Below are 21,529 nucleotides of genomic sequence, written 5' to 3' on the forward strand. Positions count from 1 at the left end.
CCAGACAGGAGCATGTGCAAGGTACAAAGCTGAAGAAAAGCACCGCGAAATGAAAGAGAAATAGTTCTTGTACCTATCCGTGACATCTATTGGCCTTATTAGTCCCCATATCCTTCCTTTCCATACGTTCGCATAATGCGCACGTCTCGACTCTACCTTGAACCCGTCATGGTGATGAAATAATAACAAATTCTCCTAGGCCCGTACGCCTTCATTCCCTTGTTGTTGCTTCTGCTCTGTCGGTGCCGACACGAATACTGCTTCGCGAACACTATTCCAAGACGACTGTGGCTGTCCCTGCCCCTGGCCCTGCCGCGTGCAGCCCCGGACAGCCTCCTCGAGCAATAACTTGACGTAGCGCTTATGACCCCATCCTTCGAGCGAGAGCGGCGCAATGGGACTCGAGGCGGCGACACCCACGCCGAAGTAGAAAAGGCTCTTCATGCGGAACTCGGCGATGGGGACGTCGCTATCAGTCTCGGTGTCAGCATCCCGATGTATCGTGACGCTCAGCTCAAACAGGCCATCGACAGCGCGCGGGCCGTGAGGCGTGTTGAGCGGCGAGTCGCCGCACCGTAGTAGTATCGCTGTGGGAGTCTTGGACAGCACGACGAAGTGGTTGGTGATTTCGGTACCGACGTCGTAGTGCGAGTGGAGGAGCTCAGGCCGTCGCCAGAGTTGGTGTGCCAGAGCGGGCGAGGCGCTGTATCGCTGCTGGAGGTATCTGCGCTGGATGGCGTAGGCTGGAGTGTCGATGGTCAGTATGCGTCTGCGTCTTAGTATGGTATGGTATAAGGTAGGAAGAGTGTATGGGTCATCATTATCCAAGACCGGGGGGTTCCAGTTCCGCCAACCAAATACAATAAGCGTTAAAAGGGGGTATCCTGCGACCACGGACGACGAACGTACCACGACTCGCCCAAACAGCGGCACAGAACGCCTCGACCAACTTCGTCCCTCCTTCGTCATGATCCCTCAAGAGGTCCGGTTCCAGCTGCGACAGGGGGACTTTCCGCACGCAGAGATCGTGAAACGTCGGGTTCTTGTTCGGATTAAACCGTCGGTAAAATGGTGTTTGGGAGAGAACGTCCCGTGAAGGGTCGTATGGCTCGAAGTGGCAGGATCGTGTCCACCAGCGAAACGCGCCGATGGTTCCTACGCCGCCGCATAGAGCGGCCGTGGACAAGAGTCTCAACGGGGAGAGTTTTAGGCGGGACATCGTATCCTTCTCCAGAAGGAGAAGAGGTAAGTCAGGAGGGGGGAAGGGGAGGGGAGGAATAAGGGGGCCAAGATTGAGGGCAGATTCAGGCTTGAGGAATCAGGGTAGCGAGTATGAGATACCTACGTTAGAGCACAGGATCGAGCCATCGTATACAAATGGTGGCCGATGTGTCCCATGTCATGTCACTTTTGGTTAGAGGCCGAAGTAGAATCGATGCCCCACAGTGCTTGACCCGATCCTGCAAACGTTTGTCCATTTCCAGCACGAAGAAAGAAAAGAAGCTGTGTGGAATCTCTCTACATCCCAAACCTCAAAGTCGCTGCAGGGCCAGAGTCAGATCTTCTTTTAAGAGTTCTTGATCTGAGAAGAGCGCCTTCCGTCAGCGACACCTATACTTTACGGAACCCAATTTTCACAAGTTCCCATCGCAAGTCACAGTCCTCTGCTTGGTGAGGAAACTAATGTATGCCCCACATGAAGCGGTGCTTGTACAAGTTGCAATCGGCACGACTTTTCGCAACAAAGACACCTACAACTAGCCATTCCATGCCCTATGTGGCTCTCTAGTGTTTAGCTTAGCACCTAATATCTCTCCATGAGAGAGACACACCACCAACGCACTCAGAAGAGGTGGAAAGAAAGACAAGGCAATACTCTTTGAGCTCCACAGCTATCTCATCTCTATCCAGTTCGCGTGGCATCATACAATCTTCTCAAAGACCAACTTGCAACTCTGGCCCTTGGGCCTACTGGCGATGATCTGGTCTTCCATTTCCATGTCGCTGTCCATCTGGGGGGACAAGGTCGTGCGACATTGCGAATAGACTTCGCGGAGAAGTAGTTTCATCTCTGCGATGGCGAGGCTGTGATGGACAGCGAGTTAGCATTCTGTAAGACGAGACGACAAGAAAAAGGGATAATAATGCAAAGAAACGGGCTAAGAGGAGCTAGAGACTTACTGCCGGCCCAGACAGCCTCGGCCGCCCACCGAAAAGGCAAAGAACAATCTGTTCCTCTCGGCCTCTCCTTGTTTGTCCAACCAGCGCTCCGGTAGGAATTCCAACGGCTGCGGGAACACGACTGGGTCCTTGTGCAGCGTGTACGCCTGACTGCTCACGATGGTGCCGCCGGGGATGAAGTGGCCGTCGATCATGCTCCCTCCTTGGGGCACATATCGCGGCATCGACATTGGTATGGGCGGGAAACAGCGGAGGCCCTCTTTGACCACGGCATCCAGGTAAGGGAGTTGGTCGAACGAAGTCGTGGCGTTCTCCGTGAGTTCCTTGTGCAGCAGGCCTTGAATGCGTTGGGAGGCTGGCGCGGGTAATGAGAGGTGGTGCATCAAGAAACAGAGGGCGTCGCCTGTCGTGTCAACCCCAGCAGCCAGGTGGTCCTTGCATTCGGCTGGCACGGCGTAGGGTGCCATATTGGTAGCCTTGGCCTGTGCCTGAAGCTTGGAGAGGAGACTGAACGGTGATGGCGAGGGAGATGCGCTGGCCTTCAGGACGTATTCATTCGACAGCGGAGCCGGCTTAGGCGGGCTGATGCGGTGGATGATATTGGAGAGCCACGGCATGTAATAGATGGCGACATTGCCTGGAAACACGTCAATTACTCCCACCCCCCCGTTCTAACGACACCTCCACAAATCATGGAGTTTCACATACTTTTCAAACTGTCGTGATAGGACAATTCTTGCATCAGCCGCAAATCCTTTTCATTCCTGTTGGCGTGCGTGCCGTACGGGTGGAAAAGCTGATGAGTGACCCCGTCCAGGGCGAAGCAATGTAGATATACCTGAGACACTCTTCGTCAGTTTCGTCGAGATAGCCCCAGCACAACTGACAAAGCCCCTCACATATATGTCGGCGAAGCCATCACTCCCGTAACATTGGTCGAGACACTTGCTTAAAAAGTCCCGGGCGTGCTGGACGATGCCGTTCAAGATGTCGGGTTTCATGATGCTGGTGTTTGCGTAGCGGTCGGCCAGGTATCTCTTCATATAGCTGTGCTGGAACGGGTGGCCGCCGCCGCCCAGAAGAGTTAGCGAACAGTTCTCATCATCGAGCACACTTGCGACGTCTTCTCTGGGAGGGTGGATAGAACATACGTCCGCTCTGGGGAGCGTGGAGAATAGCGTGCGCGTCCCAAACTGCGTGAACAGCGAGTAGAAGGGCGTCTTGTCATAACCGCTGCCGCCCGACATGTAGATCTCCTTGGCCGCGTCGGCGCTCGAGAAGGACACCTCGTCGGGGCTCAGCCGGACGACCGCGCCGTACTTCTGGTGGAGGTCATGGATGTACAGGCGTCGTCCGTGCGTGAATTCGCGGTACTTGAGCACCAGCGCCGTCCAGGCCGTGTACTTGGGGCCCGGCAACTTTGCCAGTGGCGAGCGCAGCCGCCGCATAGCCTCGATGAGTACCGCAACGAGGATAAAGTAAGGTAGGACTTGCAGAAGCATGGTTGCTAGTTGCTGGTGGAAAACAGTTGGTTGGGTCGACGAGTATATCTCCGCTATTGGTGCACAAAGCAGTCGTGTTTCGCTCTCTGTTATCGCTCGGCTCTGCTATCTCGCTCAAGAACCAGAGACAATGGTAGGACCGGTCTACTCCAGAGCCATAGAAGCTATATATCGAGCACTGAAGAGGCTCAAATTCGGGGAGTGAAACTGCAATTTGATGACACGGTCCAAAGAGGGAAGGTTGTGGCGATGGCGACACCGTATGGACCACCCCTCGACGTCGATGTAGTTGTAGTTACTTCCTGTTTTCCCGACCACAGACAGTCAAGATGACTAAAAGAAGCAAGCATAGAGACGATAATGGCCGCGGTGGTGATTATTTCCACTGGAGAAGACTCGATAAAATCCGTCTTGTCTATCTTGTCTATTCGTATCTGTCGATCGCCCCACCATCTCCTCATCCTTCCCCATTGGGATTGGCGGGGAATATCATCTCCATAGTCCAAAGCGTCAATTCCGATAAAGAAGCAATTAGATTTAATAATAATGGAACCTCCCCGGACAAACGCCACGAGGGCTTTTCCATCCGTAGTTCTATCATCCTCTGACAGCCGTCCAGCCTTTCCCTTCTCCCCAACTTTCCTCCTCCAGTATAGCGCAATGTCATCCATTAAAGACCAACCGCCCTTTCATCAACGAAGCATGAATGACTTGAGTCTCCCTTATCTTGATTGTCCCTGTCGCGTCTCCGTGTCCATATAGTTGTTTCCTTTCTGGGAGAGCTTCAGACGACTATATATGGTCTGCCAATGTTCCCCTTCTCTGATCCATCGCAAGCGAACAAGTCAAGATCCCCGCCTAGGCTTTTCATTACCCAATCCTCTCCACCGACGCCCTTGCCTCCACCACCAAAATGTCTTCAGAGGTGGATAGCACCGAGAAGAGACCCATCACGACCGATGTCCCAGCACAAAATCCTCCCCCTGACGTGGCAGAGATATATCATCTGCCTGTGGAAACCCGAGACAAACCACTCATGCCACCGCCGACCCACGACTCCCTCGATCCCTTGAACTGGTCCAAGCTGCAGAAGTACAACGTCATCGGTATTGTCTGCTTCTTCTATTTCCTGTTGACCTATTTGACCACTGCCCCCGTGCCCTCGTTCTCGCTGCTCGAGGAGCAATTCGATGCCTCGTACAATCAAGTTAACTGGTCCTTCGGCATCTCTGCCTTTGGTCTCGCCTTTGGCCCTCTGGTCACCTCGTCGCTGGCAGAGACCTATGGCCGCCGAGTGGTGACCATTGCTGCCACAGCAATCGCAGTTCTCGCTAGCGGTTGCACCTCGATCAAAGGACAATCCATCGGCCAGTACATGGCAGCCAGGTTTTTCCAAGGGTTTGCGGCCGGCCCTGCAGCAAACGTGGGGCTTAGCATCATCAATGACATCTCGTGGGAGCATGAGCGAGGTTACCGAATCGGTCTCTGGGCAATGTCTGCAAACATAGGAAGTGTTCTGGGTGGTCTCGGTAAGCTTGGCCTTCTTTCTGGGCGATAGAACTGAGGGGGCTGACTCCAGATGGCAGTTGGCGGATTCATCGCCACGGTGAATCAATACTGGGTGGCCTACCACGTCACCATCGCCTTTGCATTTCTCCTGGTATGGGAGCTTTTGTTTCTGCCAGAGACCCAGTATCCTCGGGCGTACGTGGTGGCTCTCGAGCAGCAACAAGCGGCTGCCACGGCGCGAGGGGAAAACTTGCAGAATACCGTTGTCGACATCAAAAGGACCAAACAACTCCCCTGGCTGGTGAGAGAGGTCTCAGAGAGGATGATATCGATAACATGCTTACACATCGCCCAGAACATCCGCAAAATCCCAGGCGTCCTCCATCCAAAACCTTGGGCGACCCTAATCACCTTCTGCAAGCTGTGGGCATATCCCAAGCTGGTCGCCAGCGTATGTGGATACATATTTCTCCATTATTGGTGGTATGTGTGGCCCTCATGGCGTGTGCTTTGAATGCAAACTAAAGCAAGGCAGGATTGTCGCCCTCCTCTCGATGATCCCTGCTGCGTATGAAGAGTACAAGATCCAGATCCAAGGGTTGTTCTTCACAGGAGCTTTGGTGGGCGTCATCTTCGCCGAGATATTCTGCTCGGGCAATTTGAGCGATTGGATCGTTGCCCGCCTCGCGCGGAAGAACCACGGCCAGCGGACGCCAGAAATGAGGCTGTGGTTGGGATATCCCGGCGCCATACTCTCTGCCATCGGGCTGGCAGTCTGGGGAGCTTCAGTTCAAGAAGAATGGCATTGGATGGTTGGTCAGGTGGCTCTCTTCCTGTTCGCCGTCGGCCTTCAAGCGGGTAACACGACATTGTCGACATATATTGTGGACAGCTACCCGGAGCACGCCATTGAGGTCATAACATTTTATTCCGTCATCATAAATGTGAGTAAACATCAGTCACAGGACTGCTACTATCGAGACTGACGCAAAAAAGATGTCCGCGTTTATCGTGCCCTGGTACATTTACGACTGGGCCGCCGCAGTGGGTAAGAAACATGTCGATTCCCCGTCGGAAGGATTTACGCTGACAATCGCGCGTAGGATATGGATGGTGCTTCGGCACCCAGGCAATCATTTGCGGTATTTGCCTCCCACCCATTTATTTCGTACTTCATCGATGGGGTGGCCGGTGGATAAAGCCCATCGTGCTTTCGTCCGACGAGTTGCCCGACGTATCAAGCTTCGAAAGTAGTGTTGGTCAAGAAAAATGAGTTTGCCGGCTGCGACTCCACAAGTTGGTTTCTCTTGAACTAACAGAATGGGAGCTGGATCGATGTCGCACTCTTAGGCCGACTGAAACAGGTATCAGATGGCGGGTTAGCATGGTTGACGGCACGATTGTTCGGTCAATATGGCAAGAAATCCCAATTCCGTTGACCTATATTCTCGTCAGCCTGAGCTTTGCTGTATGGCACATGTAACTCACGCGAGAAGTCCTCCCAATCAACCCCAGAAGCTTCCGATGCACGCCAAAAGGCTTCGAGTACCTGCAGCGCACGCTTCATGTTTGGCAGACGTAAAAGAGCGAACATATTGGTCAACAGCTGCGCAATCCTTTCACGCTCAGCACCTATAGACTCGCAACCCGCGGTGAACAGAGGTGTAGTCAGTAGGGTTAGGGGTGACAAGGTTGCAGCCGGTCTAATACTCTCGACACATTCGATGATCCTGCGGACGGATATTTGTACGGCCATAGCACTGGGAGGAAGCCGGCGAATCCGTCGATGGATGTGAATGAGCGCAGTGTGCTGGTAAGCTTCGTTACAAAGCAAGAATTCCTGGGACTCCTCTACAGAGAGATCACGAGCGCCCGGAATGTTGAATACCTTGGTCCGGGTCTTGTCGCGCTCGATCATCCTTCGGACTGACCTCTCCAAGAGATCGGCTTCACGTAGGAAATCCTGTTCCGAAAGCCTTGGGTGTTGGCCAGGATCATCGACTGCACGCCGTCTCTCCCAAGCCACCGCTCCGATCTCGCGGAACACCTGAGAAATATCTTCCGCACAGCCGGTGTACATGTCAATAGAGACACTTGCCTCCTCGGCTTCACCAATGAGAGATCGTGGACCACCACAAGCAATCTGACCTGCTGACAACCCCTCAGCTGTGATAGCAACAAGAGCTTCGGTGATATTATACCACCGCTGCAAGAACGGAAGTGATGAATCCTGTCCAACCCCTTGGAAATTGTCAGAGGATATCTCATGAGACGACAGCAAAGCTCGTGCGCCCAGGAAATGAGCTCGCCAGGCCCGGAGACATGGAGATCCAGAGATGGCTTCGCAGAGGAAGAGTGTTCGAGTTGTGGCAACTTTGGCGCTCAATGGGCTTGATCTTGGGTTGTGGAGCTCCTGACGCAAATAGCGAATGCTCTTAGTTGTCAGGTGGCTGACTAGTTTTTGAGCGCCTTCATTCATGTCGTCTTGTGGGATAGAGGTCAATGAATTCCGATGAATAGCGGCCAACGCTAGAGTGGCATGAAGGAGGGCGGGGTTTCCAAGGGCCATGGGTAATATCAATTTACAGACCTCTTGATGGACAACAGTGTGCGTGGCCAGAGCCATGGAGGCATTGCAAGTGAAGTACTGCAGCAGAGCACGGTTGTCTCGGGGAATGAATGACAACGGATCCACGTGGTCGAAGATCCGATCTGGCACCTGGCTACTCACTGGAACCAAAGCCAGAGCAGTCTCGTCGTCAACCGCTGGCTCGGTCGTGGTTGATTCTGTCTCTGCAACCCTGGGAGCTTCTTTGCATGACGGACTGTCTACTGTGTCAACGTTTCTGGCTGACGCTGAGGTGTATACAAATCCTCCATCTAGAGTTGCTGTTGGAGGGTGTTAGTCTTGGAGACACAAAATCCCTATTCTGAGGCAAACCCACCAGCCTTTCGAGCTCCTCCGGCCGTCTTTGAGAGACAGGTTCCAAATCGGGACTGGGCAAAGGGGCGTCCTCCGAATCTCAATGTCCTCTGGTAAGAACAATCTGCTTGATCCTTTTCACACCGAGCGCACCGCGGTTTCTGCTCCCCGCACTTTTGTCGTCGCTTCTTGCAGCGCACGCAGCCATTCCAGGACCGAGAAGGTGTTGTCATGGTTCCATTGATCGCTCTGTATGATGTGCAGTCCACTGCCAGATTGAGGCTGCGCAGCGTTGCGGCATTGCTCGAGTGTGCGTGATGGATTGTGTATGGTGTATGGGGTATAGAGGAGAGGAAGAGAGAGGAGTGGACCGTCGGATTAAGTCAATTAGAGGAGAAATTGATGCTTGATAGCACAAGTCGTTGCTTAGCGCTGCTGACGAGGGAAGATGGAGGGGGTCGCAGTTTAGCGGGCTACTCCGGAACAAGCGATAAACCCTGAATTCATCACGACTAACACCAAAGGGGAATGATGAAGCGACAACCATATTATCATGTCAATATTGAATCAAGTCGGTTGCAAGTCCCAAGATATAAAAACCTACGTACAGAGCAGCGCCTACTCGCGTATCAATTCAAGGCGTGTTTTCCTTTTGAGGCGTATCACAACCCACTGAAAATGTCCCCCCGCCTGTCGACTCGCCTCAGTATACGCTGGGTGCCTGGTGAGGCATCAGAACCCACCGATACATTAATCATTGGAGTCGGCGGCTGGTATGTCGACCTTCGCATCACCAAGCTTGACGGGTCAACCGACTGGGCAATGGCTGGTGAAAGGCTCATATTGTCACAAGAGCCATGTAGGTGGTCTCCCCTCATCCCCCAACGCTTCTGTTAGACAGGGCCATGAACTGTCCCTCGATCAAACCTTTTACTGAGACAACTATAGTAACCTGCAAATGGACTCATTGGATCGACTCGAGGGGATATACAGAGCCTGATGTCGGCAGCTTCAAGCCTGCCTCTCAATCAACCGACAGCATCGAGACAGGCAGCATGCTTCACCCAGAAACCAATATTATGACACCATACGAGGAAGTCTGGAGGACCCTCCCCGCGACTTTCACGTATCGTTTTCCTTCAGCCTGGATACTGCGCAGCGTGGATGGCAAGACTTTTCTGGGTCAACTTGGGGGAGATTTTCTAGCTTTGAAAGGTGGCAACGAAGGACCAGCCGGAATGACGGGGTTCTGTGCCCGAAGAGAGGCTTGGGACGACACGAAAGGTGCCTGGATCACGAAATACGAAACAGGAGACGAACAGAATCTTCAATATCTTCCTAGATTGGCCCAAGAGACGCAGAATAGAGCGGGCAAGGAGATGGAATGGGTGGAGGGCAGCAAGGAGGGCGATACTGTAGACATCTTCGGGGCACAATACATTGTATGTGCAATTGAAAAGTTGACCTGATCACTAAGCTGCGCATTGTCTTGTCAAATTCTAGGCAGGGTTGGTTGAATATGCGTCACTGTGAGCAGATGCAGCAATGGAATTCTCAGCCTCGCGAATCTAGATCGGAAAGGAGCTACGGCCGTATCCTCGCACTCATACCCAAGGTTGCCCAACATCCATCTCTTCCACCCGACAGTATTACGCACGCATTTGCACGCGCAACAAGCGGCGACGGGAAGAAGAATCACTCCTCTGCGTCCTACATCAGACGTGACTTTGCCGGTCTTCCTGTTCTACGTCGTGCTGAGGAACAGTCCGGCGTTATGGGAGTGGTATCTATCACAGCCAAGGCGACGATCAATACGTTATATTCAAAGATGACGAGTCATGCCTCACCGGGCTGTGATGGATATACGCCCTTGGCAAGGATGAATTAGGATCCGGTCCATCACGGACGAAGGTGTGAAGAGCCGGTCAATATATCTCGCATCCTGGGTTTGTCGGATGGTTGTGGTAGGAAAATGCAGCTCTGATATAAAATTACAGTGGAACGCTGAGCCTACCCAGACATAATTGTGTTAATTTCAGCATCCACTCCAACAGTATACCTCGAATATTCTGTCTCTCGAAACAAGCCTCAAATAATTAGACCTGGCAGGACAGCGAGAAACGCAGTCAAGCATGCCATTCAAGCCCCAAGACATTCCCGACCTCTGGGGTCGAGTATACTTTGTCACTGGAGGTACGGCTGGTCTGGGAGCGGGCTCCATTTCCCTCCTTGCCGCGCACAAGCCAGCACATATCTACTTTTCCGGGCGGAACAGCGACAAGGCCAAACGGGTGATTGAGAAGGTCCGGTCGCAGAACCCGGATGTGCCCCTTAGCTTCATCGCGTGCGACCTGGCAGACATGACCTCGATACGAAAGGCTGCCGAGCAATTTCTCGCCCAAGAATCGCGGTTGGACGTCCTCTTCGCCAATGCGGGAGTCATGGCTCTGCCTCCCAGCACGACGGCAGACGGGTATGAGGTCCAATTTGGTACCAACCACCTGGGCCACGCGATGCTGATCAAGTTGCTTCTTCCGTTGATGCAGTGGACCTCGAAGAATGTCCCCGGAGCGGACGTGCGGATCGTCAGTTGCTCGTCGATCGCGTACAAGCAAGCACCCAGAGAAGGGATCGCTTTCGACACGCTAAAAACACCTCAGGATGGATTGGGCAGCCTCGTTCCCGGCGGAAAGTGGTGCCGCTACGGACAGAGCAAACTGGCGAACCTGCTGTACGCGCGGGCATTGGTGAAGAGGTGCCCCGACATCACCTCCGTCGCTATTCACCCAGGTTACATCAAAACGGATATCTTCACAGGAGTCTCATTCATGACCACCCTCCCTGTCCGCGTCTTGGCCGCGGGTAATTGGACGTCCGTCGAGGAAGGACCGTACAATCAAACCTGGGCAGGGACCACTGCGAAGGAGAACCTCGAGAACGGCGCGTACTATGTCCCCGTCGCGACAAAGGGAGTATTGGAAACGCCGGCGGCAAAGGACGATGCACTGGCGGATAAATTGTGGGAGTGGACCGAGAAGGAGTTGGCTCTGTTTTTGTGAGGATGCTATAGTCAGGTAGTATCGCAAGGCTTGCGCAGAGTGTTCATCGTGGTGAACGCCAGGGAAAGACGCAGGCACCAGAGCCATCACGAAACACGAGGAAGGCCATGGCTATCATCTCCTCTCTAAAATTGTACAATACCCTGAATCATTTAAAATGAGACATCTGAATGAGAATGCGGGCATAGTGCATCGCATCCGTTTTGCTGTGCTAGGAAGTTAGAGGTGTGTGAGAGGAATGTCTAGGTACAGTACAAGGGAGCAGTACCGAGTACGAGGTAGACAAGGCTACGCGGGGCTGTGGCACCCACCCACTGCCTAAAGAGGGAGCCGCAGGGATCATCTTTGGACCGAGGCTTGTGGACAAATTCGGTGCATCTCCAGCCCCTTCTCCGCGCCCTTCACTAGCTCGCTCCGACCTCGAAAAGCCAATGCGGAGATGGTCGAGTACCAGAATCTAATATTAATGAAATGAAAGTCCCCTCCCAATGGATTGATCCCTCGACCTTCGGATGATGGAGTGAGTACAGTCACTTCCTGTCCAAGTTGATCCCAGAGCTCGTCAGAACCCGTCCCTCATACACACCCGCACAGACCTCCCACGACATGTCCTCTTCAAAGTCGACCTCAGACTCGGCAGCTTGGAAAGCCATCGCAGCCCGCAAACAGGCCTCGCGCGCTGCCCGGATCCCTTCGAAATGGCACATTCCCTCTACCGTCCTGCCCAAGGATCCCCCGAGCCTGGAGCTGGGTCCGCAAAACGTGCTGGATGTGCCTCGTCAGTTCCTCTCGCGCTCTGAGATTGACATCACTGAAAACTACACGGTGGAAACCCTCCTGTCAGCTCTGGCGAGCAAGAAACTGTCGTGCGAAGAAGTCGCCGAGGCCTTCTGCCACCGTGCAGCCATAGCCCAACAACTCACAAACTGCCTGACAGAGCCACTCTTCGACTCGGCCATCCACCGCGCAAAAGAGCTAGATGCATACTTGTCACAGACCGGGAAACCCTTTGGGCCGCTTCATGGGCTGCCGGTGTCTGTCAAGGATACATTCAATGTCAAGGGCGTGGACACGAGCATCGGACTAGCTTATCTGTGCGAGAAACCCGCGACGGAGAACGCCCCATTGGTTAATCTTCTGTTGTCGCTGGGCTGTGTGATCGTGGCCAAGACGAACATCCCCCAAACGCTCGCGTCGCTCGACAGCATCAACAATGTCTTTGGGAGGACGATGAATCCTATCAACCGCCTCTGCACAGCTGGTGGGTCGAGTGGCGGAGAAGGTGTCCTTGTGGCCATGAAGGGCAGTATTCTTGGTATAGGAACGGATATTGGCGGGAGTATCCGAGTGCCAGCCATGTGCAACGGCTTGTACGGCTTCAAGCCGTCCAACAACCGGATTCCCTACGGTGGACAGGCACAGACCGGAAGAGAAGGGATGAGTCGTACGAGTGTGCAAGCTGTGGCGGGTCCCATAGCGCGGAGCGTGAGAGACATTGATGTCTTCCTGCGAGAGGTGATCCCAAGGGCGCCATTGTGGGGAGAGGATTGCATGCCATGTCCATGGCCCGTCTCAAGTCCTTCTCCTCAACAGATCCAGGGCAGCGGACCGAATGGCGAGCTTGTAATTGGCATCCTACGAAGCGACGGAAACTGCACCCTCCTTCCACCGATCACTACCATTCTGAATGAAGTCTCGGTCGGGCTGTCAGGCGCAAGCTCACGCACGGGAGCTAAAGTCCTGGTTAAAGAACTGCTCACGCCCCGCGCTTGGACGCGATCACAGTCTGTCATGAGCAAACTGATGGGCGTCGACGGTGCGGTCGTCATGAACCACATGATCCAGTCTACAGGTGAGCCGTTGGTGCCGTGGATGCAGACGCGATTCCGCTCAGGCAAGCCGCAGGCTCTGGAGCGCGTGGCGGAGTTGCAGGCGCAGCGATCCCAGCTAGAACGCGAGATGCTCGACCTGTGGAGTGAGGTCGACGCGCACGGCCGACGCCGGCAGGTCCTCGACGCCATCATCTGCCCTGTCGCACCTCACCCAGTCCCGCCCATCGAAGGCTACAACGCCGTCGGCATGACCTCGTCTTGGGTCCTGTTCGACTACCCCTCCGGCACCGTCCCCGTCCGCCCCGTTGTCGAAGCTGACCTGGAACTCGGCAGGCCGCTGGCCGCCGGCACGGTGCTTGGTAGCTGGGACCAAAAGTGCCGCGAGCTGTGGGACGAACACGTCACCGATCGTAGGGTCTACCTCGACACGCCGCTAAGCGTGCAAGTCGTGGTGCAGCGAGGGAGGGATGACTGGCTGTGTAAGGTGATGGGCGTTGTTGACGAGGTGATGAAGTCTCAATCTGCTTCTGGAGAGATCAAGGCCAGATTGTAGCTTGTTTGACGATTACACGAAACCACGGTCCGACTCGTTACGCAGCGATTCACTCACCCACACCAAAATGAACTGCAGGAAGTGATCTAAAGATGGAACTCCACACTCTCGGACAAGCCAGGTTGAAGTCGGTTGTAGCATAACAGGCTCGCACGTGTGAGAGAAATGTGCACATGTATGTGTACAGGTGTACCCGATGATAAGTGTAGATACCACCCCCATGAGAGCAGTATAGCTACAGAAAAAGGGAAATCGAGAGTATGTGACTTACGACCCTCGCGGACAACCATGGTACTTGCTATGTCTTGTGGCATACATCTATATCCATACTCGTATCCTGGTAGACGGTTGGCAAAGCATACCTCGTACATGTAAATTGGGACAGTCCAATCGCTCTAACAAATCCAAAGCCTGGCCAAGATACCATCATGAATCACTCGACTTCTGTTACTTTTTCTAGCTACAGGATGACTGGGTGCGGTGTGAGGTGAGGCTGGCTTGCATTCAGGCTGCGGGCGTCGTGATGGTGTGTTGGTGGGTTGGTTGCCTCAAGGACTGGGCGCAGCCACTGCGGAAACGAATTGCGCACCCACCAGTTGGATTTCTTGATCAACCAGCCACCAAAGCATGGACGCCTGACCGCCTTACCGCCTTACCCCCTTTAGCAACCGTCTGATCGTCCCTGCTCGACTTGAACGGAAGCCGTGTCTCCCTCTGACACTGATCCATCCAATCAACACCTGCCGCGCAGGCGTACTCCGTGTTCACCTAATAGCGACGAGAAAACCCCCGAAATTGGATGCAGTGTGTCGCTCGCTTCCATTCTCGTTGGCTCAGCTGCTCCTGGTGCTGCAAGCTTGCATGCAGAGTCACCCCCTCTTGGGCCTTCGCCTGACATCTGGACACATCGAAAAGGGCACCCGGCACCTTCGCCTACCACTGCCAATGCTGGAGGCTGAAGATTGACGGGTGCACAAGGCCAGCAGCTGAAAAAAAAAAAAGAGAGGAGCTTTCCGTGTCCTGTGATTCAGGGTTGGGGTCGCATGAGGCACGAGGTACAGCTGGGCCACCCTATATCAAGCCTGTCAGCCCCCAGGCACTGAAAAAGTGCTTTATCCCCTGTAAGACATGAAAAGAGGCTTGCGTGGCCAGCAGCGAGGAGTGATCAGACACTTTCCAGCCGCCAGTTGACAGGGTATTTGTACCGAGGAGGTTGAGCGAATGTCACTGCACATCTTAAGGCATCACTGACCCAGCGTGAACGCCTCGCCTCTCTTGCAACACTCACCAAAGATCCCAATCACTATGGCACCATCGCACCCCAGGAAACGCATAGTCGTGTGCTGCGACGGTACGTGGCTCGACAGTGACGGTGACTACCAGACCCCCAGTAATGTTACCCGCATTGCGAGAGCTATTCCGCCGTTGGGTGAGGACACGTCCACCACTCCTTCCCAGCCAATCACCCAGGTTGTCTTCTATCAAAACGGTATTGGCACTGGGTCTCCCTCCCTGTACGACAGATTCATCGGAGGCGCTACTGGCGAGGGTCTTGCGGAACATATCCGGGAAGCTTACAGCTTCATCTGTCTCAACTACAACGATGGAGATGAGATTTTCCTGCTTGGGTTCTCGCGAGGAGCCTTCACCGCCCGTTCGATCTCCAGCTTGATCAACGCAGCCGGTCTCCTTACCCCGAAAGGGCTGGAATATTTCGTGCAGGTCTTCGAAGACTGGGAGTTTCAGCAGAAGAAAGACTTCAAGTCCAAGTGGCCAGACCTGCCCTTTGTGGGACATAAACCCCCCGTCACCCATCCAGACTACCAGAAGAAGCTCATCGATGATGGGCTCACACGGCCGAACATCAAGGTCAAGTGTGTCGCCGTTTGGGATACTGTTGGTGGACTGGGCATTCCCATGGTCGGACTCTTGCCACAGCCGCCTAGCACAGACTTTGCGTTTGTTGATACGCGGGTCGAGTCGAATATCGAGTATGCATTCCAGGCTCTAGCCCTGGACGAACACCGACGTTCTTTCTCTCCCACTATTTGGGATTGGCCACATGAGGAACCCAACGACTTGAAGTCCCTCAAACAATGCTGGTTTCCGGGTGTGCATAGCGACGTTGGCGGCAGCTACGACGATACCGCCCTCGCAAATCTCACCCTGGCGTGGATGATTAGCCAGCTGGACCCCATTCTAACAATTGACCACGGCTACATTTTGAGCTACATCACACCCGTTCAGAAGGACGATATGGACCTCTCCGGGCGACATCAAACATTCACCCACACAGGTCGCATGGCCACTGTCAGCAATACCACACCACACGCGCGGCCCTGGGGTTTGGGTAAGATTCATGACAGCATGAGCTTCTTCTTCAAGCTAGGCGGCTCGCGTATCCGTACTCCTGGCGAATACCGCGAACAAGAGCTAGCTTCCCAGCATGGAGTGCTCTTCTGGATGCTGTACAAGATCTTCCACCGTCTCAGCAACCGCTTCGAGGACAAGCACCACGCGCTTCCGCGGTTGAGGAGGACCAACGAAACAATCCACAGCAGCGTCCGCATCCGCATGGGCAAACATGGTCTCGGCTACAACGACAAAGGGACATATGACTCGCAGGCTCTACAAGGCTGGGTCATGTTCGGGGTAGAGACGAACCCCGACACGCCTGTCGCCATCGACGCTCCCGGGGCCGTGGGCAAGATGAAGAATGTTGTGTGGAAAAAGCAGGTCTTCCCAGAGAAGGTCATCGAACCCCCGTCCCCCAACGGGGAGAGGAAGGGCAAAGTCGAGATCTTGGAGGATGCGGGCAAGACACATTCTCTCGAGCTCGAGGAGGAACCCCTGGGCGCCTTCGAGCGCAAGATCCTCCAGGACTGGCCCGTGGGTGACATCAAGAAAGACTTTGACACCATTGTTCCTGGGAGACATCAGCAGAACGTCGACCGCGCGCATACAGTGCCCCTAGATGGTCATGACCATGTTCGGGGCTCCTCCAGCAGCAGCACTGCCAAACCTGGAGATCCACTGACCGTGCAGACCGGGAAGAGGAGGAGCGAGACAAATTGACAGTGAGCGCCATCGTGCTTCGCGGCATGGTCGTTCTGGGGAGAATACGAGATTCGCCCTTCCCGGCTGACAAGTGACTGAGACGTACTTTTCTGGAGTTTAATGACAGGAGCGACTTGAGTTTCGAGTTCATACCGGTGCGAGGGAGGGTCATTCGACCGACCGACCGACCGACTGGACTGATTACTACTGACTGGGTGACCAAAAATGGACATGGATAATTTACATATTAATTAGCAAGCGATGGACATGGGCAAGCAGGGCGAAATGTGTTGCAGGCAGGAGTTGATGGCACAGGAAAAGGATCTGGATGAGTTTCGCACACCAAGGGCTGATAATTTAGAACCGGGCATACCAACCAAGAGTAGGTCAGACTACCCGTCCCAGCCACAGCTATACGAATAGCCAGCTGGGCAGCTACTCTGTACACAAGGCTGAATCATATCTTGAGTGTTTTTCTCGAGGTCCTGGGACCCCTAAATTTCTTCTTCATTTTGTTCGAGTCGACTGTCTGTCTGTCTGGCTGTCTGTCTGGCTGTCTGTCTCACTGTCTGGCTGCTTCGCTGTTGCGCTCGCTCTATGATAACAACCCACGAGCATGCCGTCCCGATAAACTATGTACAAAAATGAGCACAGTTTCGTCCTGTTGACGTCTCTCTCCATCATTCTTCAAGACCAATCACCGCCGGTCAATGTCGCATCTCTGTCTGGCTTTCCCTAGCCCTCGCGACGCCACAGTCAGCTCCGGTGATTTTATTCGTAGTTCAAAGACAGGCAAGAAACCTCCATGGTAAGATAATCCATGTCGAAACTCCCGGTCTCCATTCAGCCCAGTCAAGACAAACCCACTCTGCAAGGAACACGGGTGCTCTGATGCTATTTCGTACTGTGCTTGGGTTAGTCTCATCACCAGGTCTATGTTTACCTCAACTTGTACAATCTCACAGCGAAACTGCGGATAGATTCATTTCTTTTTGGCATTTTTCAGCGTTTTCACCTTTTTTTGGGTGTAGGATGTTTTGAAAGCAGCTTTTGCTCCCAGGCATGTAGAAGCTTCGTCGCTGTAAACAAGTTGGCGCGGTTCACGTGGGCATTCCCCAACATGATTGCGCCGATGGTCTTGAAGATAGCGTACATCGCACCTCGTTCGCCGCAGGATCATGCGGGTGTTGCAGTGGGCGTCGGTGTTGGCGTAGTTGTCATTAGTCTTGGTCGTTTCACAGCATCGCCGTCAGGTTGGACGTCCTGCAAGGGGTTAGTACGACGTCGAGTCGACCTCGTGGTATGGACATACCTCGACCTCACTGATGCTACGCCGGACCGGCTTGGCCTCTGGCTTGGGATTCTTAATCACCTTTTTGACCGGTTTACTCGGTCGGGTTTCGCCAGCTTTTGTATCGAAGAGATCTTCGGGTAGCTCCCAACTGTTCTTGTCAGCACTTCTCTAGAAGGTAGAATGAGCTAGGGAGCATACCTTTTGGATGATGCGAGATTTAGGAAATGGACTTCCGGATTGTAATTGTTCCACCCCTCGCACACCTGCTTGAAGGCCTGGAACGCTTGGACCAGATTCAAGCTTCCTTTAGCCACCGTGTCGATACCAATGTAGAATGTGTAGGTGTAGATGGTGTGCGCATCCCGATCCTTTTCCTGACTGGTATTGTCCGACAAGGGAACTGCGGCACCTTCCCCGTTAGTTGTCACCAGTTCCGGATCGGTCGTCTCAACAGTCTTCGTCTCTTCCACTTTATACTTCATGCTGCCTCTCTGCACTTCTCGGATTTGATCAACGTCCTGGCACTTGTGCACACGTTTGAACCCCTTAGTAAACGGTCGAGCAAGTTCGATTCCCTTGGTGCCTTCTAACTGCATGACAAAGATCCGAACTTTGCTTTCGACAAGACCCGCCCATGCCTTGGCCGCGTCGGCGTTCAACGCACTAGCAGTCACGCTCAAGTAGTATTTGTGATCTGCGGTGAAAAAGGTATGTTTCCGGAACAATTCGCTCCAGGAAGCTCTGCCGGCAAAGATCTTTGTGACTATCTTGTCAGCCCTCTCCAGTTCGCGGAGGATAACCGTCTTGCCGGACTTGGAGATGTTGTATGTCGCGCACATGCTTGGGAATGCAGGCGTGATGATAGGCATGATATTCTTCTCGTCACCTTTGTAGAGAACAGGGTTCCAGACCTTGAATCCGTGGTTGGGACCTAGATTCTTGGGTTGTTGCTCAATATCCTTCAACATAACCGGCAGAGGCCATGGCCACTCCTTCATGATGTAGAAGAATTTTCCCACAATCGTAGCACCAACCGCATGTGGATAGAACTGACAGACACGTGCAACGAGCATAGCCCAAGCGACACCGCCAGGATAGCCAACAATATTGGCATATATAGCTCTTCTTTGCGCCCATAGTTTGATCGCCCGGAGCGCAGTTCGGAAGGTTTTCTCGACAGGAACAAGGTCAAGGATCTCATCGGTAACACGCTGGTTTTGTTAGCTTGACGTCCCAGATGAATTGAATGCTGCTTTCTTAGACTCACTGGGCCAGTAATTGCACGTATGGACGCCTGATCCATTCCTACCAAGAGGCTATTGTCGTTCAAACCGAGTTTCGGAGGGATGGTCGTCAGAGTTGCGATTGAGGCGAAGATCAAATCGATCTCAATATTATTGAGCACGAGTTTGATGATGGGCACAAAGGAGTCGGGAACCGGCACAAGCGACGAGATTACCGCGGGAGGGGCTTCCTTTTCTGCGATACGTCTCAAGACCGCAGGGAAGAACTCAAAGAAGTCTTCGCGCTTCACGTGTCTCGGAGCGATGGCGAGAGTGTCAATATCAGAGCCTGATGACTGTTAGCGTCATGGTAGCATAGCGACGTCAAGAATTCTTACCAGGTCCAAAGACACCTAGGCGATAACTGCCGTAGGGATAGACCCTGCCGCCGAAGGTATTGATCTGGGATGGAGGTAGTCCCTGTTTCCGACTGACCTCACGGACGAATTCCAGAGTGACCTTGCTCAACAGCTTGAGAACATTCATCCGCTTTTCTGTCTCTTTTTGCCCTTCATAGTTGTTTTCCCTCTTCAACTCTTCAATTAGTTCGGCCGTCTTCTCATTGTCTAGGGGCTCAGGGAGGGCCATAGACATGGGACCGGTGATGCCATGTTTACGGTTTCGTGGTTCAGGGTCAGTCATGGTGTGCGCCAGTCGACAGTGATCTGACTTGATCTTGTGGGTTTGTCCTCGGGTTCGCGATCGGGGTTGTCGATGAAAGTCGATCGTTAGGCAACAGGGAATGGGCTCTGGCCGTGGGAGAGGGAAAGGGATCAGTGGGGTAAAAAGAGGAAAAGAAGGCTTGAAAGAGGCAAAGACATCTTCACCATCCCAAACTCCAAAAGAGAGATGAAAGTGAAAACCGGCAAGGACAAAACAACAAAGGCGTAGTCAGGCGAAGTGAATTCACAAACCCAACATTCAAGGGACTTGATCGAGGGGCGCAAGACGGGAATTCGGGTGTAAACCGCGCAAACCGTGCAAACAGTCTAAACATAGCCCCTGTCACTGCTTGCCAAGCCACATAACTTGGCAGGTTTGCATGCTTTGTCCTCCTATAATTGGATTCTTGAATGACATCTATCAACCAACCTCTCCTCTTCATGGAACAATTCAAGCTCAGAACCTGTGTTGAGAAATCTTGTAAATTATACCATCTGTTCTACTGACTCGACTTCAATGCTCTGACCGTCTTGAATCCGCATCGACATATTGCCTGGTCTCCCTAAAAGGTGACTTCCTTGAGCTCTCCACTATCAATGTGGAAGACAAATCCCCGAATACTGGACTTCAGCGACTCTGGGACAAACGGGGATTCCTTCAAGAATGTCATACTCTTCTTTACATTTTCCTCCAGGGAGCTGCCACGACCGGGTTAGTGAGACGAGCCAGAAGCTGGGATGCATTGATTTTACCCAGTTATCTCGTAAAATTCCATGCTGTTGATCTCTGCCTCCAGACTCGGGGCGCGCTTCTGCAATTCCCCCTTGACCACATTGTCTCTATACATTGTTGCTCCGCAGTCTGCATCGAAAGCAGTCAGTTCGGTAGGCGCATCAATTTCTTGTGGGATCGAACCTACTGGTGTGTTGGACAATGATGACATCAGTAAAGTTGAGAAGTGTATCAATCGAAAGGAGGGAATTCACAACGAGCTGGGCATTCCCGCCAGCAACTCGGCACACAACTACTTCTGCAACCTGAGGTCAATCATATACCCTTAATGTCGGTACAAGGTCTGGGTTTATTTACCTCCAGTTTTTAACTGGAAAATATTCTCCGGAATACACCGTGGATCGGCGCAACTGACTATGAAACAAGTCAGCTTTTCCTCTCAAGATCAGACGAGACATTGGGAATATACTCACTAATCAGGATGTGCGGAAGCTCGATCCCTTGCTCTTGCATTTCAGCAAAGGTGGGAATACGCTTGTGATGGCCAAGAGTTGACCTGTCCGCAGTCAGCATCCATTCGCTGCAAAGGGATTTCTTCTGGCCTACGCATGACGGTCAATAACTTCCTGGGCTGTCAATTTCGGCGCCATGGTGGTTGATGGGTTTCAGGGTATCAGGATTCTGCTCGATCTATGGGATGGCGTTCGGCTTCTGAGATAAAATCGAGGGGAAACCGACTTATAGTCTTCTGGTACAACACTCCCATTTTATAGACTCGGACCTGTATGTGAGGTGTCGTGCTTTTGCGTGTTTGGTGTTTGAGCTTGCCCTGGCGGCCTCGATATCGACATCATCAACAGTCCCCCTTCCGTCAATCCCGAGGAAAGAACCACAAGCTGACATTGCAGATTCTCGAACCCGTATCGTGAGATTCGGGATTT

General features: G+C 53.1%; 10 protein-coding genes across 10 annotated transcripts; 5 read left to right on the plus strand and 5 right to left on the minus strand.

Moving 5' to 3' along the window:
- Positions 1-195: 195 nt before the first annotated feature.
- AYO20_08570 (hypothetical protein) lies at positions 196-1,219 on the minus strand (the record flags this gene model as incomplete). The annotated part of the gene is made up of 2 exons (XM_022646846.1): positions 196-743; positions 910-1,219. 2 exons carry the CDS (start codon positions 1,217-1,219, stop codon positions 196-198), a joined length of 858 nt encoding a protein of 285 aa, XP_022497182.1.
- A 703-nt stretch (positions 1,220-1,922) lies between these two features.
- Positions 1,923-3,683, minus strand: AYO20_08571 (hypothetical protein; the record flags this gene model as incomplete). Its single annotated transcript, XM_022646847.1, has 4 exons — positions 1,923-2,085; positions 2,182-2,818; positions 2,890-3,019; positions 3,081-3,683. The coding sequence occupies 4 exons, from the start codon at positions 3,681-3,683 to the stop codon at positions 1,923-1,925; spliced, it is 1,533 nt and encodes a 510-aa protein (XP_022497183.1).
- A 913-nt stretch (positions 3,684-4,596) lies between these two features.
- Positions 4,597-6,465, plus strand: AYO20_08572 (hypothetical protein; the record flags this gene model as incomplete). Its single annotated transcript, XM_022646848.1, has 6 exons — positions 4,597-5,212; positions 5,270-5,493; positions 5,548-5,643; positions 5,720-6,136; positions 6,189-6,240; positions 6,296-6,465. 6 exons carry the CDS (start codon positions 4,597-4,599, stop codon positions 6,463-6,465), a joined length of 1,575 nt encoding a protein of 524 aa, XP_022497184.1.
- A 135-nt stretch (positions 6,466-6,600) lies between these two features.
- AYO20_08573 (hypothetical protein) lies at positions 6,601-7,818 on the minus strand (the record flags this gene model as incomplete). The annotated part of the gene is made up of 1 exon (XM_022646849.1): positions 6,601-7,818. The coding sequence occupies one exon, from the start codon at positions 7,816-7,818 to the stop codon at positions 6,601-6,603; it is 1,218 nt and encodes a 405-aa protein (XP_022497185.1).
- Positions 7,819-8,793: 975 nt separating this feature from the next.
- On the plus strand, positions 8,794-10,003 carry AYO20_08574 (hypothetical protein; the record flags this gene model as incomplete). The annotated part of the gene is made up of 3 exons (XM_022646850.1): positions 8,794-8,974; positions 9,064-9,557; positions 9,653-10,003. The coding sequence occupies 3 exons, from the start codon at positions 8,794-8,796 to the stop codon at positions 10,001-10,003; spliced, it is 1,026 nt and encodes a 341-aa protein (XP_022497186.1).
- A 244-nt stretch (positions 10,004-10,247) lies between these two features.
- On the plus strand, positions 10,248-11,174 carry AYO20_08575 (hypothetical protein; the record flags this gene model as incomplete). Its single annotated transcript, XM_022646851.1, has 1 exon — positions 10,248-11,174. One exon carries the CDS (start codon positions 10,248-10,250, stop codon positions 11,172-11,174), a length of 927 nt encoding a protein of 308 aa, XP_022497187.1.
- Positions 11,175-11,780: 606 nt separating this feature from the next.
- On the plus strand, positions 11,781-13,559 carry AYO20_08576 (hypothetical protein; the record flags this gene model as incomplete). Its single annotated transcript, XM_022646852.1, has 1 exon — positions 11,781-13,559. One exon carries the CDS (start codon positions 11,781-11,783, stop codon positions 13,557-13,559), a length of 1,779 nt encoding a protein of 592 aa, XP_022497188.1.
- Positions 13,560-14,864: 1,305 nt separating this feature from the next.
- Positions 14,865-16,634, plus strand: AYO20_08577 (hypothetical protein; the record flags this gene model as incomplete). Its single annotated transcript, XM_022646853.1, has 1 exon — positions 14,865-16,634. The coding sequence occupies one exon, from the start codon at positions 14,865-14,867 to the stop codon at positions 16,632-16,634; it is 1,770 nt and encodes a 589-aa protein (XP_022497189.1).
- Positions 16,635-17,792: 1,158 nt separating this feature from the next.
- On the minus strand, positions 17,793-19,835 carry AYO20_08578 (hypothetical protein; the record flags this gene model as incomplete). Its single annotated transcript, XM_022646854.1, has 5 exons — positions 17,793-17,879; positions 17,929-18,058; positions 18,109-19,121; positions 19,178-19,482; positions 19,532-19,835. 5 exons carry the CDS (start codon positions 19,833-19,835, stop codon positions 17,793-17,795), a joined length of 1,839 nt encoding a protein of 612 aa, XP_022497190.1.
- A 583-nt stretch (positions 19,836-20,418) lies between these two features.
- Positions 20,419-21,238, minus strand: AYO20_08579 (hypothetical protein; the record flags this gene model as incomplete). The annotated part of the gene is made up of 6 exons (XM_022646855.1): positions 20,419-20,554; positions 20,609-20,717; positions 20,776-20,886; positions 20,946-21,002; positions 21,062-21,144; positions 21,195-21,238. The coding sequence occupies 6 exons, from the start codon at positions 21,236-21,238 to the stop codon at positions 20,419-20,421; spliced, it is 540 nt and encodes a 179-aa protein (XP_022497191.1).
- Between the last annotated feature and the right edge of the window lie 291 nt (positions 21,239-21,529).

Source organism: Fonsecaea nubica (genome assembly GCF_001646965.1).
Source record: "Fonsecaea nubica strain CBS 269.64 chromosome Unknown Scaff69, whole genome shotgun sequence".
Classification (NCBI taxonomy): domain Eukaryota; kingdom Fungi; phylum Ascomycota; class Eurotiomycetes; order Chaetothyriales; family Herpotrichiellaceae; genus Fonsecaea; species Fonsecaea nubica.